This window comes from Littorina saxatilis, linkage group LG3 (genome assembly GCF_037325665.1).
Source record: "Littorina saxatilis isolate snail1 linkage group LG3, US_GU_Lsax_2.0, whole genome shotgun sequence".
In the NCBI taxonomy this organism is placed as follows: domain Eukaryota; kingdom Metazoa; phylum Mollusca; class Gastropoda; order Littorinimorpha; family Littorinidae; genus Littorina; species Littorina saxatilis.
This window is the reverse complement of record NC_090247.1, coordinates 39453918-39476993: the sequence shown is the minus strand read 5'-3', so window position 1 is coordinate 39476993 and position 23076 is coordinate 39453918. Positions and strand designations below refer to the sequence as shown.

Below are 23076 nucleotides of genomic sequence, written 5' to 3'. Positions count from 1 at the left end.
ATGTGTGTATTATAGTAGGGACTGGCTGTAAGAAAGGACCATATGGACCTAATGCTATCATCCCTCGTAATAAAGTTTTCGAGTTCGAGTTCTCTCTCTCCCTCTTCCTCTCCCTCTCTCTCAGCCCACATGTCCATCACTGACCAGCGGCCCTGTGAATCCCGGAAGACGATGGGCTTTGTGAAGGAGACTGGCTTTGGACTGGAGAAGGTCACCCTGCACGGCAGGTAGCACGGGTCAATCTGACCACTGTCCCCAGCACACTGCTGGACATCTGCAAAACAAACAGCAACTTCATCAACACTTTCTCAATGTTCTTCAGCTCTTATATGAGGGGAGATACACTGGTACCTGTAATGCAAGTCTCCTCTTTGATGAAAGGGCAACTTCAAATAAAGAACACCTTTCGTTGATCTTTTTTCTGAATTGATTGAGTACACTGGAACCCCCTTTTTAAGACCGCCCCAATTCAAGACTTCCTCCCTTTTAAGACTGCCGTCTTGGATTTTCTGTTCGTAACCTCTGTAATTTTACTCCCTTCATTTCAAGACCTGCTTTTCTCTGATTTTTTTAAGGCCTTGAAAGGGTGGTCCCCCCGTATCTGACACCTATGTCAATCTGCAAAATGAATTCATCAGAATACTTCAACTCTGCACTGTGAGCAGCCCGGCTGTTGATTTCTGGTATGTGTCCAAGTGGAAGGATACTCTTACCACATGTAAAAGCCTAACATATCTCAACAGTAAAGGAGGTCTAGAGAAGTGAAGTAGAGGAGCCTTACCATTGCCTTGCAGGAAGGTGACTTTGACGGGAAAGATCTTTTCGCCATCGTCACATTCCACTTCTGGCGTCTCCACTGTCAGCTGACTGGCCCTGAAATCACACACAAATATTCTGCCTGCATCTGCTGAAGTATAGCTGCCTGAATCCACCAGGGGACATTAATTCAAACAAATTACAAGTTGTATAAAAACAACATTTGCTTTTTTTTTTCTTTCAATTGCCGTAAATAACTGTCAGGGTTTATATTGGCTATATTAGAGTTGTGCCCCTTCAAAACAGTGAGACAAGCAATTCTGATCAGTAATGGCAAGTGATCATTGGTTTCAAGGTGATGTATGAGCTACCTGCTGTGTATTTTTTGCAACGACCACTCGATATGACACCTTTATCTGAACTCGCAATTCATAGCTGCCGTGAACGCTTGCCTACACTCTTCAGTGGCCAGGGATATTGCCTCACTGTTATAAAGTGGGGCAACTCTTCCAAAAAACAATTAAAAAAACCTCACAGAGTTACTTCCAAACTTTTACTTCTTCAAAACAATGAGGTAAACATGCCTGGCTACCGATTTGTGAAGAAATCTATCGTACTTACTGCTGATACTGTGAAGCCAGCACGTTGAACTCGCAGTGGATGTCAGTGAGGAGGGGCACGGGGGTCATGCAGATGCCCGGAGGATCGAACCACACCTTTGGCTCCTGCAGCTTCCCTGTGATGTAGAGCATCTGGTACGGCGTGTCCCACTGTTCGTTGATTATCACCGGTACCACGGCATCGTACAAGCCAGGCTCACCTGCACATATTGTGGAAAGGAGGTTTGTAAGTGTTATGTTATTTAACCTACAAGGAATGAACGATATTTATCACTGATGATTGGCTTTTTGAGATCAAATCTATCAATGTAAACACAAGGACATTAAGGACACACTCTCATACAAACTCTCACACAAACAAGTTTGTGACAGGGTGAACTGTCCAAACACACACACACACACACACACACACACACACACACACACACACACACACACACACACACACACACACACAGTCCACAAACACACACACAAACGCTTTTCCTGTAGGAGCCTGTCACTGACCAACCTGCCCCTCCCAACTGACTCCCACCCCCCATTCCCAAACAAACAAACAAATCATCTACTCACGAGGGCAAAAGAAAACATTGATGGCCATAGTCTGCCCAGGGTCCAGCTCCCCTTCGATGCCCTTGGATTTGCCGAAGGAGATAAACGGCACGCCGGAGTGGTGCAGGAACTTGAGAATGCCGTCCTCCATGGCCTTGCTGACCTTGCGTAGGTCGAAGCCCCACTTCAGCTTGTCCACGGAGTTGTTGACCAGCACGATGGACTGCAAGCAGTGAGGAGATTTTGTGTTTTGTGCTGAACCGAGTTCAAGAAGGATATAGCTTGATTTTTTAATTAAGTATAGTATTCTACATGTACATGTATTCTTAATCTGAATATGTTCTGTAATTTGTGTCTACATATTTTTAAATAAACAAAAATATTTTTTCTTTTTTTTTTTTACATAATTTTGCTTTATGTATAGTGAGCTTTGAGTTTCTTATGTTTGTTCAGTACCTTTTTTAAATCAATACAGATATCTTAAATAATTTACCTGCATGCCTAAAGGCTTTCCTTAATTGAGCGATGGCTTTGCATAGTCTTTTTACCCAAAATCAGTGCCAAAGCATTGTGCAGCTGGCTTCGTGAAGTCAGTTTCACACAATTAATTTGAGGCTTTAGAGACAAGGATATGAACTTTATCATGGTTAGGATTATCACTGCACTGTTCAACCCCCAAGACTTGACAATTATACTCTTCAGCCCTGGTGGAAAGAATTGAAGTCATACCACTTTGCATAGAACAAAACTTAATTGCATAAAAGGGCTTGAAGAAAGAAAGAAAACTACATGTACACATTTCACACTGTTGAACTCTTTCAGTCTGTACACAAAATAAAAGCTGCATTAATGCACTAATCTTAAGAGATTTCTTGCCATGTTAACTGAGTGAATATAATCTAATTGTCAAATGAATCAGTTTGAAAAAAAAGAATGCATGCATACACAATGCATTACGATAATAAATATGATGAGAACAATGTGTTTTGGGCGTGTGATGCATCATATATTTTGAAGTATCCAAAGCTTGTTGAGACATGGGGTAAAACGGTGCAAGAAAAAAATGTGACGGAAAAATATGACCAAAAAATCCACACACAAAAGATGTTGCAATGCATGCTCAGGACCTTCATCGACTGTGGTTTCTGTTGTTTACGTCCAACAGACAAGAATAAAGAGCTCCGTGCAGTTTCATGTTGGCATCTAATCGCATGTACTCCACTCCTGACCAAAACTACCCCCTCTCCTGATGGGTACATGTGCACTCAAGTTATCAGTGACTGTCATCACGCCATTGCGGCTGTGATCTAATTTGTACCAAGAGCCGGACTGCTCTGTTATCGATTTTGTTGTGGTGAAAATGTGACGATGGTCTCTCACGATTGGAAGTATGACCTGCTGTTGGGACCAAAAATGAGTGTCCGCGTCCACGTTTTGCAGGTGTCCGTTTAAGGGGGGGAAAATATAGAAGGAAAACACTCTGTGCCGAACAAATGTGTTCGTACATGTCAGGTGTCCGCTCACGCCGGGGGCCGTACATTGCAGGGACTGCTGTACAGTATAGGCAAAAAAGTTTTTTTAAATTTAAAAAGAAAGAAAGAAAAAAGAAGGACCACACATAAAGAACAGAAAAATATTATGTCTACTAAATTTGCAAGAGGAATTTAATAAACTATAACTAATGTGAAAGACACTGATCAAATAATGTATTACTAACAATGACCACTTCAACTAGTGTTATGCTAAAACAGGCAAGCCTAAAAAGTTTTTGTTTTAAACAATATAATGCAAAAGCATTGAGGCAATGTATATACTGTCACTTTAGAGAAATCACACAGCCATGAGTATGAGTAAAAGCCAAACAATGCCTTTAATTCTTTGCATTTTCAAATCCAGTTCCAATACCAATCAGAAGTAACGAAAATAAGAACAGAAACAGGTTGAGGATATACAGCATAAGAGTATTAGAAGAAAGAAAATCCACAAAAAATGCTGCCAAAAAAAGGTAATGCAAAATTTTAAGTATCCCTTTCTTTTCCTCTTGTCTCACCAGCAAAAACAATCATACGCATGTATACCCTTTCAGTGAAAAATATATCTGTGATCTGATTGAAAGATATTATTAAAACTGAACGACTGGTGCCCAGTATAGTGGAAGTAATATGTCTTCCATGGTTTCATATACTGTGCCACATAATTGCCAGATCTTGTGACCATGCATGGACTTGTGCAATAAAGACAAGTAATTTAAGTGTGAATTAGATCATTTGTGCACACATGCATGCACTAGCTGGTTGTGTGATACTTCATCCGTTATTACTTGTGATATGCCGCCACCTGAGAACTGGGTGATATTAGTTGGTCGGCTATTTAATATCCTCCGTCATGTAATACACCAGGGCATTAATCATGTGAACAATTTTGTACTTGTGACATCCATGTCCCGATAATCAAATTAAGTTCAAACATTGTTCTCACTCATCAGCGCCCTTTCTGGACATGTTGTAGTCAGCACCATCACCAAAGCAGCAACGTCGAAAAGATACAAGTGAATAAATGGTTATATATTACCTCCAAAGGGACCAGATGATAAAGGACAGACAGCATAATGTACATGCCACAAAATTTCCCACAACCAGGTTTGAAGTCAAATATTAGACATACAGGTACTTGAGAATGAAAGTCTTTTACTTCCATGACCATGACACAATTTATTGAAGTATTTGCTGGCGGTAGACAAAAGGCCAGAGAATCACCCCCACTATACCAGAGCAATAATGGACTAGCAGTCATACAGTAATGTAAAGGAATAGGAAAATACAACTCATGTTTCTGGTTTCAATTAAGGCCTCAATCCTTACATGAAAAGACATATTTTACTTTGATTGATTCATTTCCAGATTTGGAAAAAGATATCAGATATTAACTTTGTGCACCGAACACTAAACAGTTTCACAAACAAATACATAGATGACAGAGAACACACATACATTTCCTTTACTTGGGGAAAGAATGAGTTAAAAAAAATCTCACACTACAGAACTACGAATGAACAAGTTAGGCACACACAAATAAAGCCAGGAATTAAATCAGCAAAACTTCATTTGTCTCTCACATAGAAAAGGGGAACACTCTCTATGTGCTGTTAAAGATTAAAAAAGAAAAAAAATTGGCAGATTTGTTCCAGGTTGTTCCGCAAAGCAGTTAGTTGACACCTGACCCCTTACCTTTTCATTATGCTGCAAATCAAAAGGACACAAAAAGATGAACAATAAGATTGCAGACGACTCTCAGGTAAAATTGTCACCGTCACCAAATTTGTCTTTATTTTCTATGCTTTGTTTTGTTTTTGCACCTGACCTAGTATGTCTATGAAAACAGCAAAATCAACTTCAAGGACAGTGGACAAATCAGCTCTTGTACACCGAGAAGCAAAACAGAGACACCAAGTTTTATACAGTATAAGACTGTCATTTTCCTATTATGGAAACTGAAAAAATGTTTCCTACAAATATTGGTTTTGCGCCACTTTCAAGAGATTAAACATGCGATGGATTGAACTCACTGATGTCGCACCAAAGCCAGTGTTCTTAGGACATATAGTCAAAAATATTATCTTAACTGACCGATGTCGCACCAAAGCCAGTGTTTTTGGACAAAGAGTCAAACATCTGAACTCACTGATGTTACACCAATGCCAGTGTTCTTGGACATATAGCCCAAAATATCTGAATTCACCCATGTCACACCAATGCCAGTGTTCTTGGACATATAGCCCAAAATATCTGAATTCACCCATGTCACACCAATGCCAGTGTTCTTGGACGTATAGCCAAAAATATCTTAACTCACTGATGTCACACCAATGCCAGTGTTCTTGGACGTATAGCCAAAAATATCTTAACTCACTGATGTCACACCAATGCCAGTGTTCTCAGGACATACAGTCAAAAATATCTGAACTGACCGATGTCGCACCAATGCCAGTGTTCTCAGGACATATAGTCAAAAATATCTTAACTCGCCGATGTCACACCAATGCCAGTGTTCTTGAACATATAGTCAAAAATATCTTAACTCACCGATGTCACATCAATGCTTTTTTTGGGGGGTTACATGTAATCAAAAATATCATAACTCACCGATGCCGCACCAATGCCAGTATTCTTGGACATCTCATGAAAGTTGACCGGCAGAGAAAACTCCACCTTTGTGTGAGACAGCTGCAGGGGTTGCCTCAATCCAGTGGCAATGACGTGCTTGCGAGGGGTTGCCACCGTGAAGGGTTGTGGCCGAGGGTTGACAATGTGCTGGATACTGTTCTTCTTGGAGGGGGCAGGGGTTGGGGGGAAAGGGGTGGAGGCAGGGGAGGGGGCACCCAGGTGGTTGATGACGACAGGCATGATGAAATCATACGCTGCCACCTGAAAGAGTGTGAAGGTGATACAGTGACTTTGTAAAGCGTAGAAAATCCTTTGAAAGAATGATATCCAGAAGAAATCCATCCAGCCTTCATTGGGTTTTTTTTTAAGTCTGACACAACAAGCCGCATAAATGCCTTATCCCATGCTGAATGCTCTTCACAGGCCAAGCAACCATCCTGATAAACACATTCCACCGGTCACAACCATTATTTTGATAAATATGTCAAGAGAACCTGTAATCTAGTTCTTGTTGGATAAACAAAGGCATCCATCCATAATATGACATTAACCACATTGGAGTTATTTCTTTCTGACTAACGAACACCTTTTTCTGCCTTTTCTCTTTGGCCAGACAGCAGAATGTTTAGCTCAGAACCTACCTCTCCTGGTATGAACAGCAGCTGCCCCTCAATGTTTTCCATGGGAGCCAGAGTCACAGATGACATGCCAGGATTCAGCAGCTGGTAGTTGTGGTCCTCTGAAGACAAAATGCAGCTGCATGAACATCTTACTTACGCAGTTTGCCTGTTATGTTCTTCCGTTCTGCTACCAAATGTTACAAAGCTCTTTTGCTTGAAATAAGACCAATCAAAGCCACACAGGCCCAAAAGTGCCAAGGTCTTCTCAAATACACAAGTCGTTGACCAGCACAATGTTAAGCTCATGAATGCATATATACGAGATGAAGATGAAGAAGAATGCATATGTCTAAATGTAACGATTGAAAACTTTTTCCTCAAACTGAAATTCAGTTGCAAACAAGAAGAGAGAGGAAACCCCTTGAGGCTCACATAATATAAATGATCAAAGATTTAGCAAACACATCCAAAATCATCCAACTGTCTTAATGTGTCTAGCAAACATGAATAATAAAGAGTGCACATGAAAACCGTGATTGCTGGAATTTACTGACCTGGTGTTTGAAATCCAGGGAACTTGAGAGTGAAATCCTTGTAGCGAGTCAAGTCAAACTCCAGCGTGCAGCGTGTTTGGCCCTACATAAAAATAATTTAAGGTTTGGTGAACGTATGACATTAAAAAGTGCACATTTTTCAAGTGTCAAGATAATGTTGACTCCAGCAAATCTCATGACAGGCTTCAACAACCATAAAGTTTTTCAATAATAAATTTTCATTTGATTAATATACTTAATTACCCAATTCTCATAAATGCATTGACTTCAATCTCACATGCTAGATGTCGCAACACTACTCAAATTACCTGCCCTTGAAAGGGTGGTACTTTTCAAAGCTAAAAAACAGACGCCATAGCCGTTGCTATGCCCTGAACCCACTTGGTTACCCATAACCCCCCGCGCACCACGTGAGGGCCGGCATCCAGAATAATCATTCGAGACTTCTCAAAAACCCGTAGGAAATTAAGTAGCGGGGATGGATGGGAGGGTATTACCTATGAGAATTGGGTAAGTATATTAATCAAATGAAAATTTATTATTGAAATTTTCGATTAAATTACATATTCTTACCGCAATTCTCATAAATGCAGATTGCTCCAAAAGGAGGAGGGACTTAATTATGTCCCTGAAAGAACCTGTCCTGCAGAAACTAACGAGGGCAAAGAAAGGCCTCGTCAAGTCAAGAGCAGGAGATGTCCAGGAGGTAAAAATTAATGAACACTTCATCAGACCTCCAAAGAGAAGATGGCAAAACTTCGCCTAAGCGACTGGAATGCCACAGAGAGAGAGACGAACCCCCCCAGCTCTGGACTCCTGAACCCCTGTAAAGGACAGAGAGAGGACTGAACCCCCCCCCCCCCCGTGTTCAATAGGCCACCACTCATAGGACTGTCCTATGAAAGTAGCAACACCTCTTGTGAGAGTCAATTAAGAGAAGTCTCTTTCACCCATAGTGTAAAGAGATAAGAACATGAGCTTTAAGGCTCTTAGTTCCAATTGACTTAGCGCAAGTTAGAAAGTATTTTAAAACTCTAACCAGACAGTTAGAAAATCCAAATCGCCCGGAGCGAGAATCCTCCGGAGAGGAGGGAATCAAATACCAGAGGAGATTGACCAGGTTTCTGATTCAAGGAAATCTGGCCGAAAAGCCGTGAAAAAACGGAATTAAAATGTTCCAAGGCTACATCTTCCGGTAACCCCAATAGCGCATGGGTCTCACTGCCCTTCAGGGCTGAGGCCCAGAGTAAGAGGAACAAAGTCCTACGCGTTAAGTCTAGCAAACGAGCTGAGAGTAAGCAGACCTGGGAACCCCTGTTTTGCACTTTGAGTATTCTCAAACAAACTTGGTGTATTTTCAAAAAAATGAACGTACTCCACACAGCGTTTGCACATCCATGATTAAAACATGCCTCATGCGCGTCCGTCACACCGTTAATTAAGTTTACCTATACATTTAAAACAAATGTTTTTTTCCAATTTTTACTGACACAAACTGTACCGTATTTGACGGGACTACAAGCCGCGACTTTTAAAAAAAAATCTCATTGCGGCTTATAAAAAGATGCGGCTAAAACGTTACCTAAACTTGAATAGTAATTCACCTAATGGAAGTCGCCGCGGATTTTCATTTCGCTCGATTAGCGATTACCGGTACTTTATTAGCTCTCTACTCAAGACTCGGCGCTTTTCTCTTTCTTTCGCGAATCTTCGTTTGTCAACAAGTCGTCGTGACAAGCGTACAGAGAAACACCGGATGTATCAGGATCTCGCGCGCGCGCGAGATTTCGTTTTTATGTGTCTCGCGATAGTTGGAGGAGCGAGAGCCGCCATGTTGTGTTTTCGTCTGCTCGAAATGTGCGCAAAAGTTGTAAATCATCCCAAAAAAGCTTTTTCCGGGCGGGACTACATGTGTGTGTTGGTTACAAATTGTGTGTGTGTGATATTTTTCTTCAAACTTTTTCACTTTTCTTCTTTGTTTCACTTGTTTATTCTCGGAGCCGATTTTGCCAAATACCGTACTTTCGTTTGCCTGGTTGTTTTGATTGATTGACACGAACCGATTATATTTTTTTCGACGGCGGCTAATATAGCGACGTAATCATGTGCCAAAATACTGGATCGGCTTCAGGATGGGCCTGTGAAGAAAAGTAGTCTAGGAATTTTTCTCGTCGTATTTTTTTCCCACTGACCGTACTGAGCGTATTCTCGACAATCATGCGTACAAAATACGGCGAAATCGTATGGGTTCCCAGGTCTGAGTAAGGGCTCAAAATGCCAAAGAACGCAACCATTCCAAAACTAGAAACAAATCCCAAAAAGGAACAAGGGTACGCCTCTAAACCTCTTAAAACAAAGTCCTTTGATCATGCCCGCAAAAGCGCCATGAACATCGATAGAGAGGCCTATTTGTTTCAAATTAGCTGAGATAGATAGCCAAGACGCCTGAACCTCAGAGAAGAGGCCAAGCTGCCCCGAACCGATAAGAAACAGAGGTTATTAACCACCTGGATTGAGAGCGGGGCGCTAAGGAGTTGCACCCCCGCTCTATACACCAATTGGCCAAGAAGGCCAATGAGGGGCATACACAGAGAAAGTGGAGGACCAATGTGCTTCATGCACCCAGACCAGAGTCATAACCCCCGATCTGTAACACAAACAGCACAAACTCCAGCCCAACCCGTGTGCAAGCCCTGAGAGGACCTGCTGAGCGAGTCGGCCCGATTATAGAGACGGCCGGGGAGATATTTTGACATGCGAAGCTTCGCCGTAGCTCGCAACGATGTTGCTTTTTTTGTAAGAAGAGTGCTTTTCGATTCAAGATGGACGACGAAATCAAACTCAATACCGTAGTGAAAAATGAATTTATCGACTTTGGTTGACTCGAAGTACAAGAACTAACCTCCTACCTGTATTATTTCATACTGCGATGCATTGACATGTTGAATGAAACTCGAAATCCCAGCGCTCACGCCGACTGGTCCCGGCCGTGTTCAGTAAACAAAGTAGAACACATGACTAACTTACGTCCGATCATCATCAAGTACGTAAAGTACAATTTGTGACGTAAAGTACTCAGAAAGAAGCACACCACGCGGTGGTCAAGACTACGCGCATGCGCTTTCTGGCTAATAAGATTTGAGACGCCAAGACATGAAAAGATAACTCTCTTCTCCGCCATAGTGCCTTCCCTTGGACTTGGTCCAAGCTTCGACGAAGTCTAGTTCCGGTAGCTTGGCGAAGTGAGCTACGCGAAGTCGACTTGGTCCAATTAAGGACAAGCTTTAGGGTGGTCTTAATAATAATAATAATAATAAGAACATTTATATAGCGCTAAATCAAAAACTTTCGTTAAAAAGGCTTGCTCTAAGCGCTTGACATCTAAACTAAAACGTCATTCACACTCTTTGCAATGATGTACAAGAACTTCATGTCACACTCTTTCATTCAGTATAGCACCATTCACACAGTTGTTATTCTGTACAAGACAATAAGTTAGTCTAACATTTAAAATGTTCATAAGATGAAAACAAGAGAAAACCAGACTGATTAAAACAACTGCTTAGTACTAACAAAGCATGAATCTTAATGATAACGTAATACATATTTAACTGTTAAGACCATAAAAAACCTATATGCTAAAATAACTTCGAACTTTTAAGAACTTCTTATAAGATACACAGCACATCTAGATAAACACCAGAATAATAAAACAAAAGGCAACTCGTTAAAACTATTAAATGCATCAATGTCTAAAACACGAAAGACTCAAATATAAGATACACAATTCTCTAGAATTGTTTATTAAAACTGAAACCGACCTGCTCAAAGTAAACCATACCCACCCCCTCCCTACCCACCCCCAACCCTCCTCCTACACTAAATACTAATTATTTCTACTCTTAACTTCCCAACTACACGTTATCCATAAACTATGCACAGGAACATGTGTGTCAGCATTATGTGGCACCGACATGACTTGTGCATATCTAGCCTACAGCTGGTGGTTGCAGTCAAGAGGTGGTCTCCAGGCCTGTATAAGCTTACCTTGTTGATCATCTTGAATGGAATCATGCATCTTGAGCCACAGTACACTCCCCCAAAATGGAAGTTGGGCTGCAATTGCAAACAGACAAGGTGTGAGCTAAAATAACAGAAATGACTTGCTACTGGAAAACTATATAAAATCTTCCTTCTGGTCTAAATCTGCTGAATGCAAAACAATGTGCACAACACACAGACTAACCGACATTGCTAACACACACGTAATTAATTAATTTTTCAACATACATTTCATGCATGCCTACACACACACACACACACACACACACACACACACACACACACACACACACACACACACACACACATATATATATATATATATATATATATATATATATATAAAAAATCAGAAATTGTGAAAGAAACAATTGAAAGTCAGCAGAGACTTTCTTCCGAGATTTGTTAAAATCTCTTAGCAGAGATAGAGAGAGAAATAAGTATCCCTTCACTGACAGCCTATTGGGAGCATCAGACCCTCCTCAAGGGTGACCGAGATTTACAAAGCAAAGTCCCTTTGTGGGGGACGTATCGCAAGGTAATCTAGTCCTGAGGAGGACCATTGTTTTTGTACCTAGACCAGACACGTGTTTCGACACTATTGTGTCTCATCAGTGGTCAGGTGGTACTATATATATATATACAGACGACACACACACACACACACACACACACACACACACAAACAGACTATTGCGCGTGCAAACACGTGTAATGCACAGTGGTCCCTCATTGGGCAAGAGCTGGATGGAACAAGAAGGGCAAAGCCCATATGACTCACATGCTTGACCTTGACCTTTACATGACCTTGACCTTCAGCTAAACCTAGCAATGACATCATACACTAAGAACTGCTTTACACATTTTTCCTACCAAAATACATGTGACCTTGACCCAAGGTCAAGGTCATCCAAGGTCATGCAACACAAAGCTGTTAATTCAAGACATAGGAAGTACAATGGTGCTTATTGGCTCTTTCTACCATGAGATATGGTCACTTTTAGTGGTTCACTACCTTATTTTGGTCACATTTCATAAGGGTCAAAGTGACCTTGACCTTGATCATATGTGACCAAATGTGTCTCATGATGAAAGCATAACATGTGCCCCACATAATTTTTAAGTTTGAAACAGTTATCTTCCATAGTTCAGGGTCAAGGTCACTTCAAAATATGTATACAATCCAACTTTGAAGAGCTCCTGTGACCTTGACCTTGAAGCAAGGTAAACCAAACTGGTATCAAAAGATGGGGCTTACTTTGCCCTATATATCATATATAGGTGAGGTATTAAATCTCAAAAACTTCAGAGAAAATGGGGAAAATGGGAAAAATAGCTGTTTTTTAGACAACATTTATGGCCCCTGCGACCTTGACCTTGAAGCAAGGTCAAGATGCTATGTATGTTTTTTGGGGCCTTGTCATCATACACCATCTTGCCAAATTTGGTACTGATAGACTGAATAGTGTCCAAGAAATATCCAACGTTAAAGTTTTCCGGACGGACGGACGGACGGACGGACGGACGGACGGACGGGGGGGACGGACGGACGGACGACTCGGGTGAGTACATAGACTCACTTTTGCTTCGCATGTGAGTCAAAAAAGCAGCTTTGTATGATTACCCTTAAGAATAAACATTTGCTAAACTCTACACCATCAGCTCACCACATCAATGTCTACTTCAGGCGCCTCCACAGTGCCGCCCATACGCAGCTCGATGACCTTGCTTCCTTTGACGGCAACTTGCACGCGTGTGTCAAACTTCAAAATGGCCTCTGGTGTCAGGGAGACTCGGATCTCGGCGGTGCCACCCACAGGCACAACGCCGTGTACTGGAGTCACCGTCAGGCCAGGGAAAGGGTTCGGATCCAGAACCTGCAAGAAAACAAATGATTGTATTTTTGAATGGTGCAACCCGCCTTTAAGACCTATAAAGATCTAAGAAAATCAGGTCTAAAAAGTGTAGGTAAATGTACAGGTGTTATAAACAACAAATTTGGAAAACTAGGGTCTGGTAAACAGGGAGCGGTTTTAAAACCGTTAGTACCAAAAAGGGAGTTCCACTGTGACAGTTTAAAAAAAATAAATTATGACACATAAGAATAAATAACCATGTACAAAATACATTAGAGAAACGTGGAAAATCTGAGCAACCATGCATCCAATTACAATCAAGGAAGTCATTAATCAATTTATTTGATCAAATACACTCTTGCGCATGCCAACGCACGCACACATGCACGCACGCACGCACGCATGCATGCACGCACACGCACGCACACACACACACACACACACACACACACACACACACACAGAGCAACCAAACCATGTCAGCTACATCAAAACAGTTGTGCTAAAACCAGCACACACACATACTCAAAAAGTAAAAAAGAAAACATTAACTTATGATTAACACTTCAAGTTCAATAAAACAACAAGTCGCGTAAAGCGAAAATACAATATTTAGTCAAGTAGCTGTCGAACTCACAGAATGAAACTGAACGCAACGCAACGCAGCAAGACCGTATACTCGTAGCATCGTCACTCCACCGCCCGTGGCAAAGGCAGTGCACGTGGAATTGACAAGAAGAGCGGGGTATTCGTTGCGCTGAGAAGGATAGCACGCTTTTCTGTACCTCTCTTCGTTTTAACTTTCTGAGCGTGTTTTTAATCCAAACATATCATATCTATATATTTTTGGAATCAGGAACCGACAAGGAATAAGATGAAAGTGTTTTTAAATTGATTTCGAAAAAAAAAATTTGATAATAATTTTTATATATTTAATTTTTAGAGCTTGTTTTTAATCCGAATATAACATATTGATATGTTTTTGGAATCAGCAAATGATGGCGAATAAGATAAACGTAAATTTGGATCGTTTTATAAATTTTTTTTTTGTTTTACAATTTTCAGATTTTTAATGACCAAAGTCATAAATTAATTTTTAAGCCACCAAGCTGAAATGCAATACCGAACCCCGGGCTTCGTCGAAGAGTACTTGACCAAAATTTCAACCAATTTGGTTGAAAAATGAGGGCGTGACAGTGCCGCCTCAACTTTCACGAAAAGCCGGATATGACGTCATCAAAGACATTTATCAAAAAAATGAAAAAAACGTTCGGGGATTTCATACCCAGGAACTCTCATGTCAAATTTCATAAAGATCGGTCCAGTAGTTTAGTCTGAATCGCTCTACACACACACACACACGCACACACGCACACACACACACACATACACCACGACCCTCGTTTCGATTCCCCCTCGATTTTAAAATATTTAGTCAAAACTTGACTAAATAAAAAAAAAAGCAAAATACATATAGCAAGAACAAGACCAGAATATTAAATACCCAGAGGAACACGACCCGAACTCAAATCAAATCTGCTCTTAAAATGAGAGGCGTCTTCCTTGATGGTACCAGAACGCCTTCAAAAGGGCAAGGGTTAAAAACATTTGTAGGGTGTGAAGGATAGGCCATGATCTTATAGCAGTCCTTAACTCAGCCTGAAGTCGACTTCGCTAGGACTTCACCCAGTTAATGACAGACTTTACTGGCATGGGCGTGGCGGGCTGCATATAAGAAAGTGTTCAACAGTTTCAACTTTCTGATCTTTGACTAACAAAGGAATTAAAGGGGTCTTCTTCTTTCCACCATTGACAATCATTTCTTCAGTATTTTTAACATTCAGTTGGAGGTTGTGAGCTTCACACCAGTTGACCATCTTGCTAACACCGCCCCCAAAGGCAGACTTTGTCAGAGTTTTGCATAAGACCTTCCATAGAAGCATCATCAGAAAACTTGAAATATAGAACAAAATCATGCTTCGAAACAAAATCATTTGTAAAAAGGTAAACAGCCCCAAACAACCTTGCGAAGCACCTGTAACAAGAGTGAGTAGAGCAGAGAGCATGTCATTGATCTTTGTAACCCGAGTTCTACAAAACAGAAAGTCTAGTACAGTATACTCCTATACACAATTTGATAGGTTCCCCTAGTTCTCTCAGCTTTTCAAACAGTTGATATGGTGGGACCATAGTGTTAGAGTCAGAACAGAAGCCTGCAATAATAACTTGATTCTTTTTGAACGTATACGGTATAGGCAGATTTGATCTGCCGAAGGACAGAGTGCAAACCTAATGCTACTGCATAATCAACAGATCCATTGGTACAATTTACAAATTGGAACAGGTCAAGAAACTGGTCAGATGCCATTTTGAGGTATATCAGTATTACAGAGTGATGGCCAGTAGTCCCCCTTCCACAGCAGCTGCTCTGCACTGACAGAGATGCCAGTTTATGGAAAGCGTTATATTTCTTGTGTGTCGGTCAGACAGCACATCGATCTGTAACATGTAGAGAGCTGTGTGTGATAGGGTCTGGATGCTGTTGTCTCCTGGGCTGGGGTGCACCAAGTGAAAGTGGGTGCCACCCAACCGGGTGATAACAAACCGCTGGGTCTGATTCGTTAAAATCACAACAAATCTCAATTTCAGCTAACCCAAAACCGCGGCCATGGCTCCCTCCCGGTTGGTAATTTCTCGTGCACCCTGGTATGCTCTTGTGAATCTTTGCGTTCACATAGCAGTTTTATGGGGCTATTTATTTAGCCCAAAATCACATACACTCCTGTTTGACTGGCTTTCCCTCAAAAAGTTGTGCAAGTGAGTCGTGCACTTGCTTACATTAGGCGCTAGCGAACAGGGATGGGACTAATGAAACATGATGCTATACAACAGCTACTGCTTCTGACAATCATTATGATAAGCTTCAGAAAGGGAAGATTACAAGATTCTAAATAGTTTCTTCAGCTTCTTCAAACCTGTTTGAAGGCCAGTGATACTGAGTCAGCCACAAAACAACAAGAAAGTTTGTTACTAGAAAATTTAATAACAGAAAAAAAACGAAACATTCACTAGTGGTTTTCAAAGAATAAAGTGGACCGACAAACAAATAATGATGAGACAATGAGCAGAACATGCTCGTACTTAGCTCAATTGAGGTGTCTTTTCTTTACTCTGAAGAGCAAGACTAGCAGACATTTCTTTTTGTCCACGATTGAACATTCAAATAACAAACCTTTCGATTGTCTTGATTCTTGATTTTGGAACTTAAGCAGTCTATCTGTTTCAAATTCATTCTGAATCAGCCAGAAAGAGAGTTAGGACCAAACGAAAAGAAGAAGAAGAACGGCCTGAAAGAGTTAAGTGTCTTACCTGGAAGTAGGCGTGGTTGGATCCAGAGTTGTGTAACATTGCCACCTTGGTTGTGGTCAGGTTGACCGGCACAGGGCCAAAGATGATGCGACTCTCCACAAAGCTGACCACTGTTGTTCCAAGCTACACAAATGCCACAGGAAATGCAGGTTAACAAACTGTGCAACGAGGATGATTTAAATGCCATTAAACCTCCACTGCCTTGATAGACGAATTTTATTATTATTATGGTGAGCAAATTTATATTATATTTTAGAAGAACTCTGTCGGGTATGAACGGGATGTGAAAAAGTGAATACACAGTGAGGATACAGGTCAATCACTAGCCAGGGGTGTACGTCTGAAACACATGGGCAAGGAGCATGTGTGGATTGTTTGTCTCACAAAAAGCAAGGGAATTCTTTTGTTCCTATTTAGCTCCCCATCCCCATTCTTTCAATTTGTTCTTCTGGTTTATTAATGCTATGTCCACCATTACGAAAATGTGTGTAATTTAGTATTGTTCTGGTCACGTGATATAAGCATTTGCTTGAGTGCGTGTCCTAGCTGGGTGGCCGAGTGGTAACGCACTTGCGCTCGGAAGCGAGAGGTTGCGAGTTCGACCCTGGGTCAGGGCGTTAGCAATTTTCTCCCCCCTTTCCTAACCTAGGTGGTGGGTTCAAGTGCTAGTCTTTCGGATGAGACGAAAAACCGAGGTCCCTTCGTGTACACTACATCGGGGTGTGCACGTTAAAGATCCCACGATTGACAAAAGGGTCTTTCCTGGCAAAATTGTATAGGCATAGATAAAAAATGTCCACCAAAATACCCGTGTGACTTGGAATAATAGGCCGTGAAAAGTAGGATATGCGCCGAAATGGCTGCGATCTGCTGGTCGATGTGAATGCGTGATGTATTGTGTAAAAAATTCCATCTCACACGGCATAAATAGATCCCTGCGCCTTGAGTCCGAGTCTGGAGATATGCATGCGATATAAGACTTCATATATAATAATAGCTGTGTGTTTCGAACTGTTCATGCGAAGAAATTCTGAATATAATTTTGTTTAAACCAAGGGAATTCACAACAAATACAAACTCGATCGAGTTATTTCCGAACATCGTCTATTACCTCTCTGATCGCACACCCACACAACTGAATGCCGCCAGAACCCATTAACTATCCTTCAACTAACAAATAAATCCATAGATTCTTCCAACAGAAAAAAGGTGGATGCGCCTGAGGTAAAACAGGTAGAAATTGTGTTGCACACACACCGCTTTGGATCAATTAGCTAAAAATAATGGCAATCTTGCAGAGGGCTAGTATTTGTAACATTCAGTTGATGAGTGGTTTTTTTTTGGGTAATCTTTTTGATTCTGCAGCACAGCCTTTATCCTTAAAAGAAAAACAGTAAATATTTATACATTCAGTACAGTGGAACCCCCCTTTTAAGACCCTCAATTAAGGACTTCCTCTCTTATAAGACCTTGCTTTTTAAGACGTTCTGGTTACAACCTCTGCACATTTACCTCCCTTTTAAGACTCCCTCCTTTTTAAGACCTGATTTTTTCAAATTTTTAAAGGTCTTAAAAGGGGGGTTCCACTGTAACTGTTTCAGTCCCTACCTCTGCTCGACAGTTGAGTTGGAGCGGAGTGCCTCCGTTGACCAGGAGCTGGAAGGCCCCATCCTCTGGCGCCATGAAGGCAGGATGCCAGACCACCTCACAGTCCAGACTGCTTTTGGAATTCACTATACCTGAACACACAACCCAGAATTACATGTACCTTCACTTCAAACAATGTCACCATAACAAAGAAGACTTTGCAAAAGAAGACAATGTATCCAAACCTTGTAAGCATACAATTATAGACTCTGTAGAAGGATTGAAACTGGTGGTGCTCAACATTCTATATAAGTTTACACATGAGAACTTGCTACGTGATTACCTGATTGTCGAAGGGAGTGGCCAGTTTCTGTTGTTTTAAAGTAAGTGCGGTGTAAGATTTTCACCAGCAGTCAGTTGTTATTGTAGTTACTAGGGGATAATTATTGAGACTCACCGTCAGCTTTTCTGAGAACTGTGAAAAACTCAAGTCTCTTTAAAACTCTTAGCAAATCTTACAGATGCAGTGTTTTTTTTCCGTCTGTTTGTCTCGAGTAATACAAAAACTCACACCATTGAAATGGAGATTCTTCAGACGAGGATGGTGTTATCAAATTGCTACATGATCTGTGAAGATGATGCAATAGGATGGATCAATGTTGGAGTCTCTTTTTCTCCTTGAGCAAGAACATGGGTCATTTTGGGCTGATGCAATGGGAAAAACACAAAGCATTCATTACAAACCTGAGGCAGGTCTGATGGAGAAAGCAGTGCCATTGATGCCAATGCAGGGGGACCAAGAGAAGTCCGCCTGGTAGTTGAGACGGTTGTGGAGAGTGATCACACTTCTGAAACCTGCAGCACAAGGTGATGTACATGTACTATTTAGACTGTACATGTACATGTACTATACTGACTGTAAATACAACAGCCACCCTATCCATTGCCCATCCATTTGTGACAGGGTGAACTGTCACCAATAAATCAGAGTAAAGCTATTGTCATTGTCCAGTTTAGTCTTTACAGTTGTTGATCAGTTTGTGTTTTGTGTCAATTCATTAATTATTCTTTCAACTGAAAGTAATGGTATGCAACAGCTGTGTCCAACTTATAACAGCTGCAGGCAATTAACAGTCTCCCTTTCACTGAAGCAAGTTTTTTTGCAATATAGAACATTTCACATTTTTTAATAAAGCATGTTTAAGGTCTTGATGTCAAAACTTGTGCATTAATTACCTGCCCATGGTGAAGGGTAAAACAACTGTGACAATGTGCACTTTTAGTGCCCTTACAGCAGCCAAGTGGTCTAACAAACTTTCCGCGCCTTAGCAGACGACACGAACGGCTTGTTTACATTCGAGCGGCGGCCATGTTTGTCCCACATAAAATCTATTTTTAGACTTATTGAGTGCACGTGCTATTTTATGCAATCTAAGGCTATATCTTACTTTTAGATGTTAATAATGAATGGATATAGATATTTTGTTGCTGTATGTTCGTGCTTAAGTACTTTTAAGGCCATGTTGTTCCTTAAATTGCTTTAATGTTCGATCAGCTCCGACCCAAACGTCCCACGCTATCTGAATTTTAGCGCCCCGTAGGTGACGTCTGGAATTTCCCTATTATCTCCATAATTGTAACTTTTCCATAAATCTAACTTAGTGCACTTCATTTCTTATTCCCTTAAGATACTTTTTGAGTTAAAGTGCATTAATAACTGTTTGGATCGAGTAAATCAAAGTTTTCCTCTCAGTTCGACCGGTGTCTCGCCGCGTGACGTCACGCGCGTCATTTTAGTATCTGTGTTTCTTTATCAAGTTTAACGTCACATAACTCGTCATAAGTTCCATTTTACCACAAGTATGACACATGTATGGAAAGTTCAGGAGTTCATCTTGTAATGGAGTGAATTGTATTTGGTGCAGGAAGTGATCGAGTTTAGCAATCTTTATTTTGCTGGGTTTTGATCGTTAATCGGTCATTCATTCTGAGTAATTAATCATAATTATCTTTTGGTCTGGACTTCTAAAGTTATATCTTGTAACATGAGTTAAAAAATATCTTTCACACTGGTTTTGTAGCAACAAACCGATTGCAAATGCATGCATTTTCCGTAAAGTTATCAGTTGTCAAAGTTTCTAAACAAACACAGATTTGGCCGTCAGCCAGGAATTGGGGCCCGTTTTTTTGGGAGGGGAGAGGCGCTTTCGAAGCAGCCCGCTAGCAGCGTATATAAGCCTCAGGCTAGCGGGGTATCATCACTCAGTCCATTGTTCGACTTCGCTAATCGCTCGCTACAACAGACCGCCTTGACTCAGAGTATTATGCTAGCCCCAGGAAAAGGAGGCATTTTGCCCGCTCAGATAGCTAGGAAAAAGAGACTGCTCCACATGTAGCCTGTTCAACTTGTGTTGATGTCGGCAAAGAGTTGATCAGTTCACTGTAAGTAAACAATGATTTTCTTGTTTTGTTTACTATGCCATTTATTGTGACTTGATCATGATTGTATTACTGCTATGTTTTGTTGATGACTGAACTGATGGAGTATTTGTCTTTCACTGATAGCTGAGGTTACGTCAGGATGTCCAGACATTACGTCATAGTCTGTCAGATCAAACTGTAGACTAAACGATGTTTCGTAGCGACTGTATGGTCTATTGAGCAGTTAGCTTTGGATGCCAAGCTTTCAGCTAGGATGCTTGGTGAGTTTTGTTTAGCATTGGCAAGTTCGTGTAAATCGGCCGAATTACAGACGCATCATTTGGGTATGTTGATATGATAACATTGGTTTCATTCTGAGCCGGTTACCTGTATCAACCAAGAGTATGATGTAACTCATCAAGAGTTGTGCCTTTTCTAAATTTTCGATTCGCTTGGAAGCACTACGGAAAGAAGCTGCTTTTATTCAAGAGAGCTGTTAGCTGTTCATAAAGAGATTCATGTCAGGAACGGATAATGAGATGAAATAATGTGGAACCTGAAGGTTATGGTTATCGGTTTTAAGACTCTCGCTCCATCTAATCAGTGCATTGATTGAATTGTGGTATGATTTCTTATTATTGTCCAATAACATCCTTGTCATTGTTATATTCTGTTAGTTGTGTGTTCATCCTTTAATCCTCTCTCTCTCTCCTCTCTCTCTCTCTCTCTCTCTCTCTCTCTCTCTCTCTCTCTCTCTCTCTCTCTCTCTCTCTCTCTCTCTCTCTCTCTCTCTCTCTCTCTCTCTAAATGTTATTCTTCTGGTTGCCAGTTTATTCTTCTTGTCTCAGGCTAGGATTTTGAGTTGTTCTCAGCTCAGGTTGATAGAATTGAGTCAGCCCTTGCAAACCTTGGATGTATATAATGTAGGTCAAATTTATACATAGCCTAGCTGCCAGAACTGTAATTGATGTATCACTACTGACCTAGTTTCTGTTGCAAGGCTGATGCTTGTAACATAACTATGCCCTGTGTTGTGTTTGTTTGTTTGTGTGTTTGGTTGTTTATGTGTTTGTTGTCCTAGTTGTGTTTGTCGTGTGCCTGTGTTGTATTTCTGTGTGTGTTCCCATCTCCCAAATGTTGTGCTTTGAAGAATGATTACCCTCAATTGTTACCTCCCTTGTTGTGGTAGGAAACTGATGTACAGTTTGGTCAGTACATAGTGCTACTTACTGACTTAGTACTTACTGACTTAGTACATTCAGGACTTTGGTTATTTTTGTATACATATATTGTAGGTCTTTTGTATTCTTTTACTAGAATCCTTTTGTGTCATTTATGCGTTGTTGTTTGTTTGTTTGTTAACTGTCGGTTTGTTTGTTTACTTGTTTAATTTGTCGGTATTTGTATGTTTAGTTGTTGTACAGTACAGTTTATTTGTTGCTGTTCTTGTTGTTTGGTTGGTCATTGTTTGCTCACCGATTAGGCGCTAGAGTATTTGATGTATAACCCATACCCAACAGTCCCTTGTTGATCCTGGCATAAAGTAACTTGTCAGTGATGTTGTGAGGAATGAGATTGAGAGTTTTCACTGTACACGTTGACTTTCTATAAGCTTGTGTTCTGTTGTGCTAGAAACTCTGATAGCGACTTGAACTTACTTGTGTAATTTGCATTTGACTCTCTAGTCATGGTTTGTTCATGTTGTTTTTAGGACTGCGGTATGTTGTGTTGTGCCACTCTTTGCTCTAGTACTTATGGTGTTGTGAATAATTATGTAAATATTTCCGCTCTTGTTGTTACAACATTACTTGATTTTATTGCCTATTTTCATGACTTGCTTCCTGAAACTTAATACAATTTTTGTATTATGTTTTCAGGGCATTGCGTGTTGTTCTACGTGGGGTTTTAAATAAAACGATGAAATCCCGCCATCCAGTCTGTTGAGTTGAGAGAGAGTGTACCTCCCCACACAACCATTTGTGATTAACCAAGTTATACTGTCAGAGCTCACCACTTAGGTTTTGTCTATGCACACCTGTGGACTATATGTCCAAAATACTGACCCTGGAACTATAATGCCTTTGCTCTCAAGGCACCTACATTACATGCAAAAATGGGCACTCAAGTACATAAAAAGAACACCGGGATACATACCTGCCTCAGCAGGAAGGCCAGGTGTGGGCTTGAGGATGAGGTTGTCTGTGGACATCTCCAGTCCCACGTTCACCACCTCCGCTGTCACCGTCACGTGGTTCTTGTAGAACTTGTTGATGGTGTACGTCACTGACCTGAAAGATTTCATCACTATTGAAACAAGAGGCGAAGCCTTCAAGGCTCCCGTAAGAAATCGACAAACAGTAACACAAACTCAATCACTCCGTCACACATACACACACACAGCCTAGACAAGGTGCAAGAGTAGGAGACGCAAGATCTAGATCTGTCTGTCTGTAGCCTACTTACGAGTTACGGGGACACGACTGCCACTGAGATCGACATTGCCCTTTCGACAGCGC

General features: G+C 41.0%; 1 protein-coding gene across 6 annotated transcripts in view; it reads right to left on the bottom strand.

Annotated features, from left to right (window-relative positions):
* The window catches only part of LOC138962351 (cilia and flagella-associated protein 47-like), a gene marked incomplete at its 3' end in the record, with an annotated part of 125380 nt that overhangs the window by 63769 nt on the left and 38535 nt on the right, over nucleotides 1-23076 (bottom strand). For 5 of the 6 annotated variants that reach the window (XM_070334137.1, XM_070334131.1, XM_070334133.1 and 2 more), the window contains 14 exon segments: nucleotides 145-274; nucleotides 782-873; nucleotides 1378-1576; nucleotides 1950-2151; nucleotides 6071-6352; nucleotides 6733-6830; nucleotides 7266-7347; nucleotides 11313-11381; nucleotides 12995-13204; nucleotides 15207-15218; nucleotides 16553-16675; nucleotides 18161-18291; nucleotides 18884-18994; nucleotides 22715-22848. In XM_070334137.1, coding sequence (XP_070190238.1) covers nucleotides 145-274; nucleotides 782-873; nucleotides 1378-1576; nucleotides 1950-2151; nucleotides 6071-6352; nucleotides 6733-6830; nucleotides 7266-7347; nucleotides 11313-11381; nucleotides 12995-13204; nucleotides 15207-15218; nucleotides 16553-16675; nucleotides 18161-18291; nucleotides 18884-18994; nucleotides 22715-22848 — 1875 coding nt within the window. 6 annotated transcript variants of the gene reach the window in all.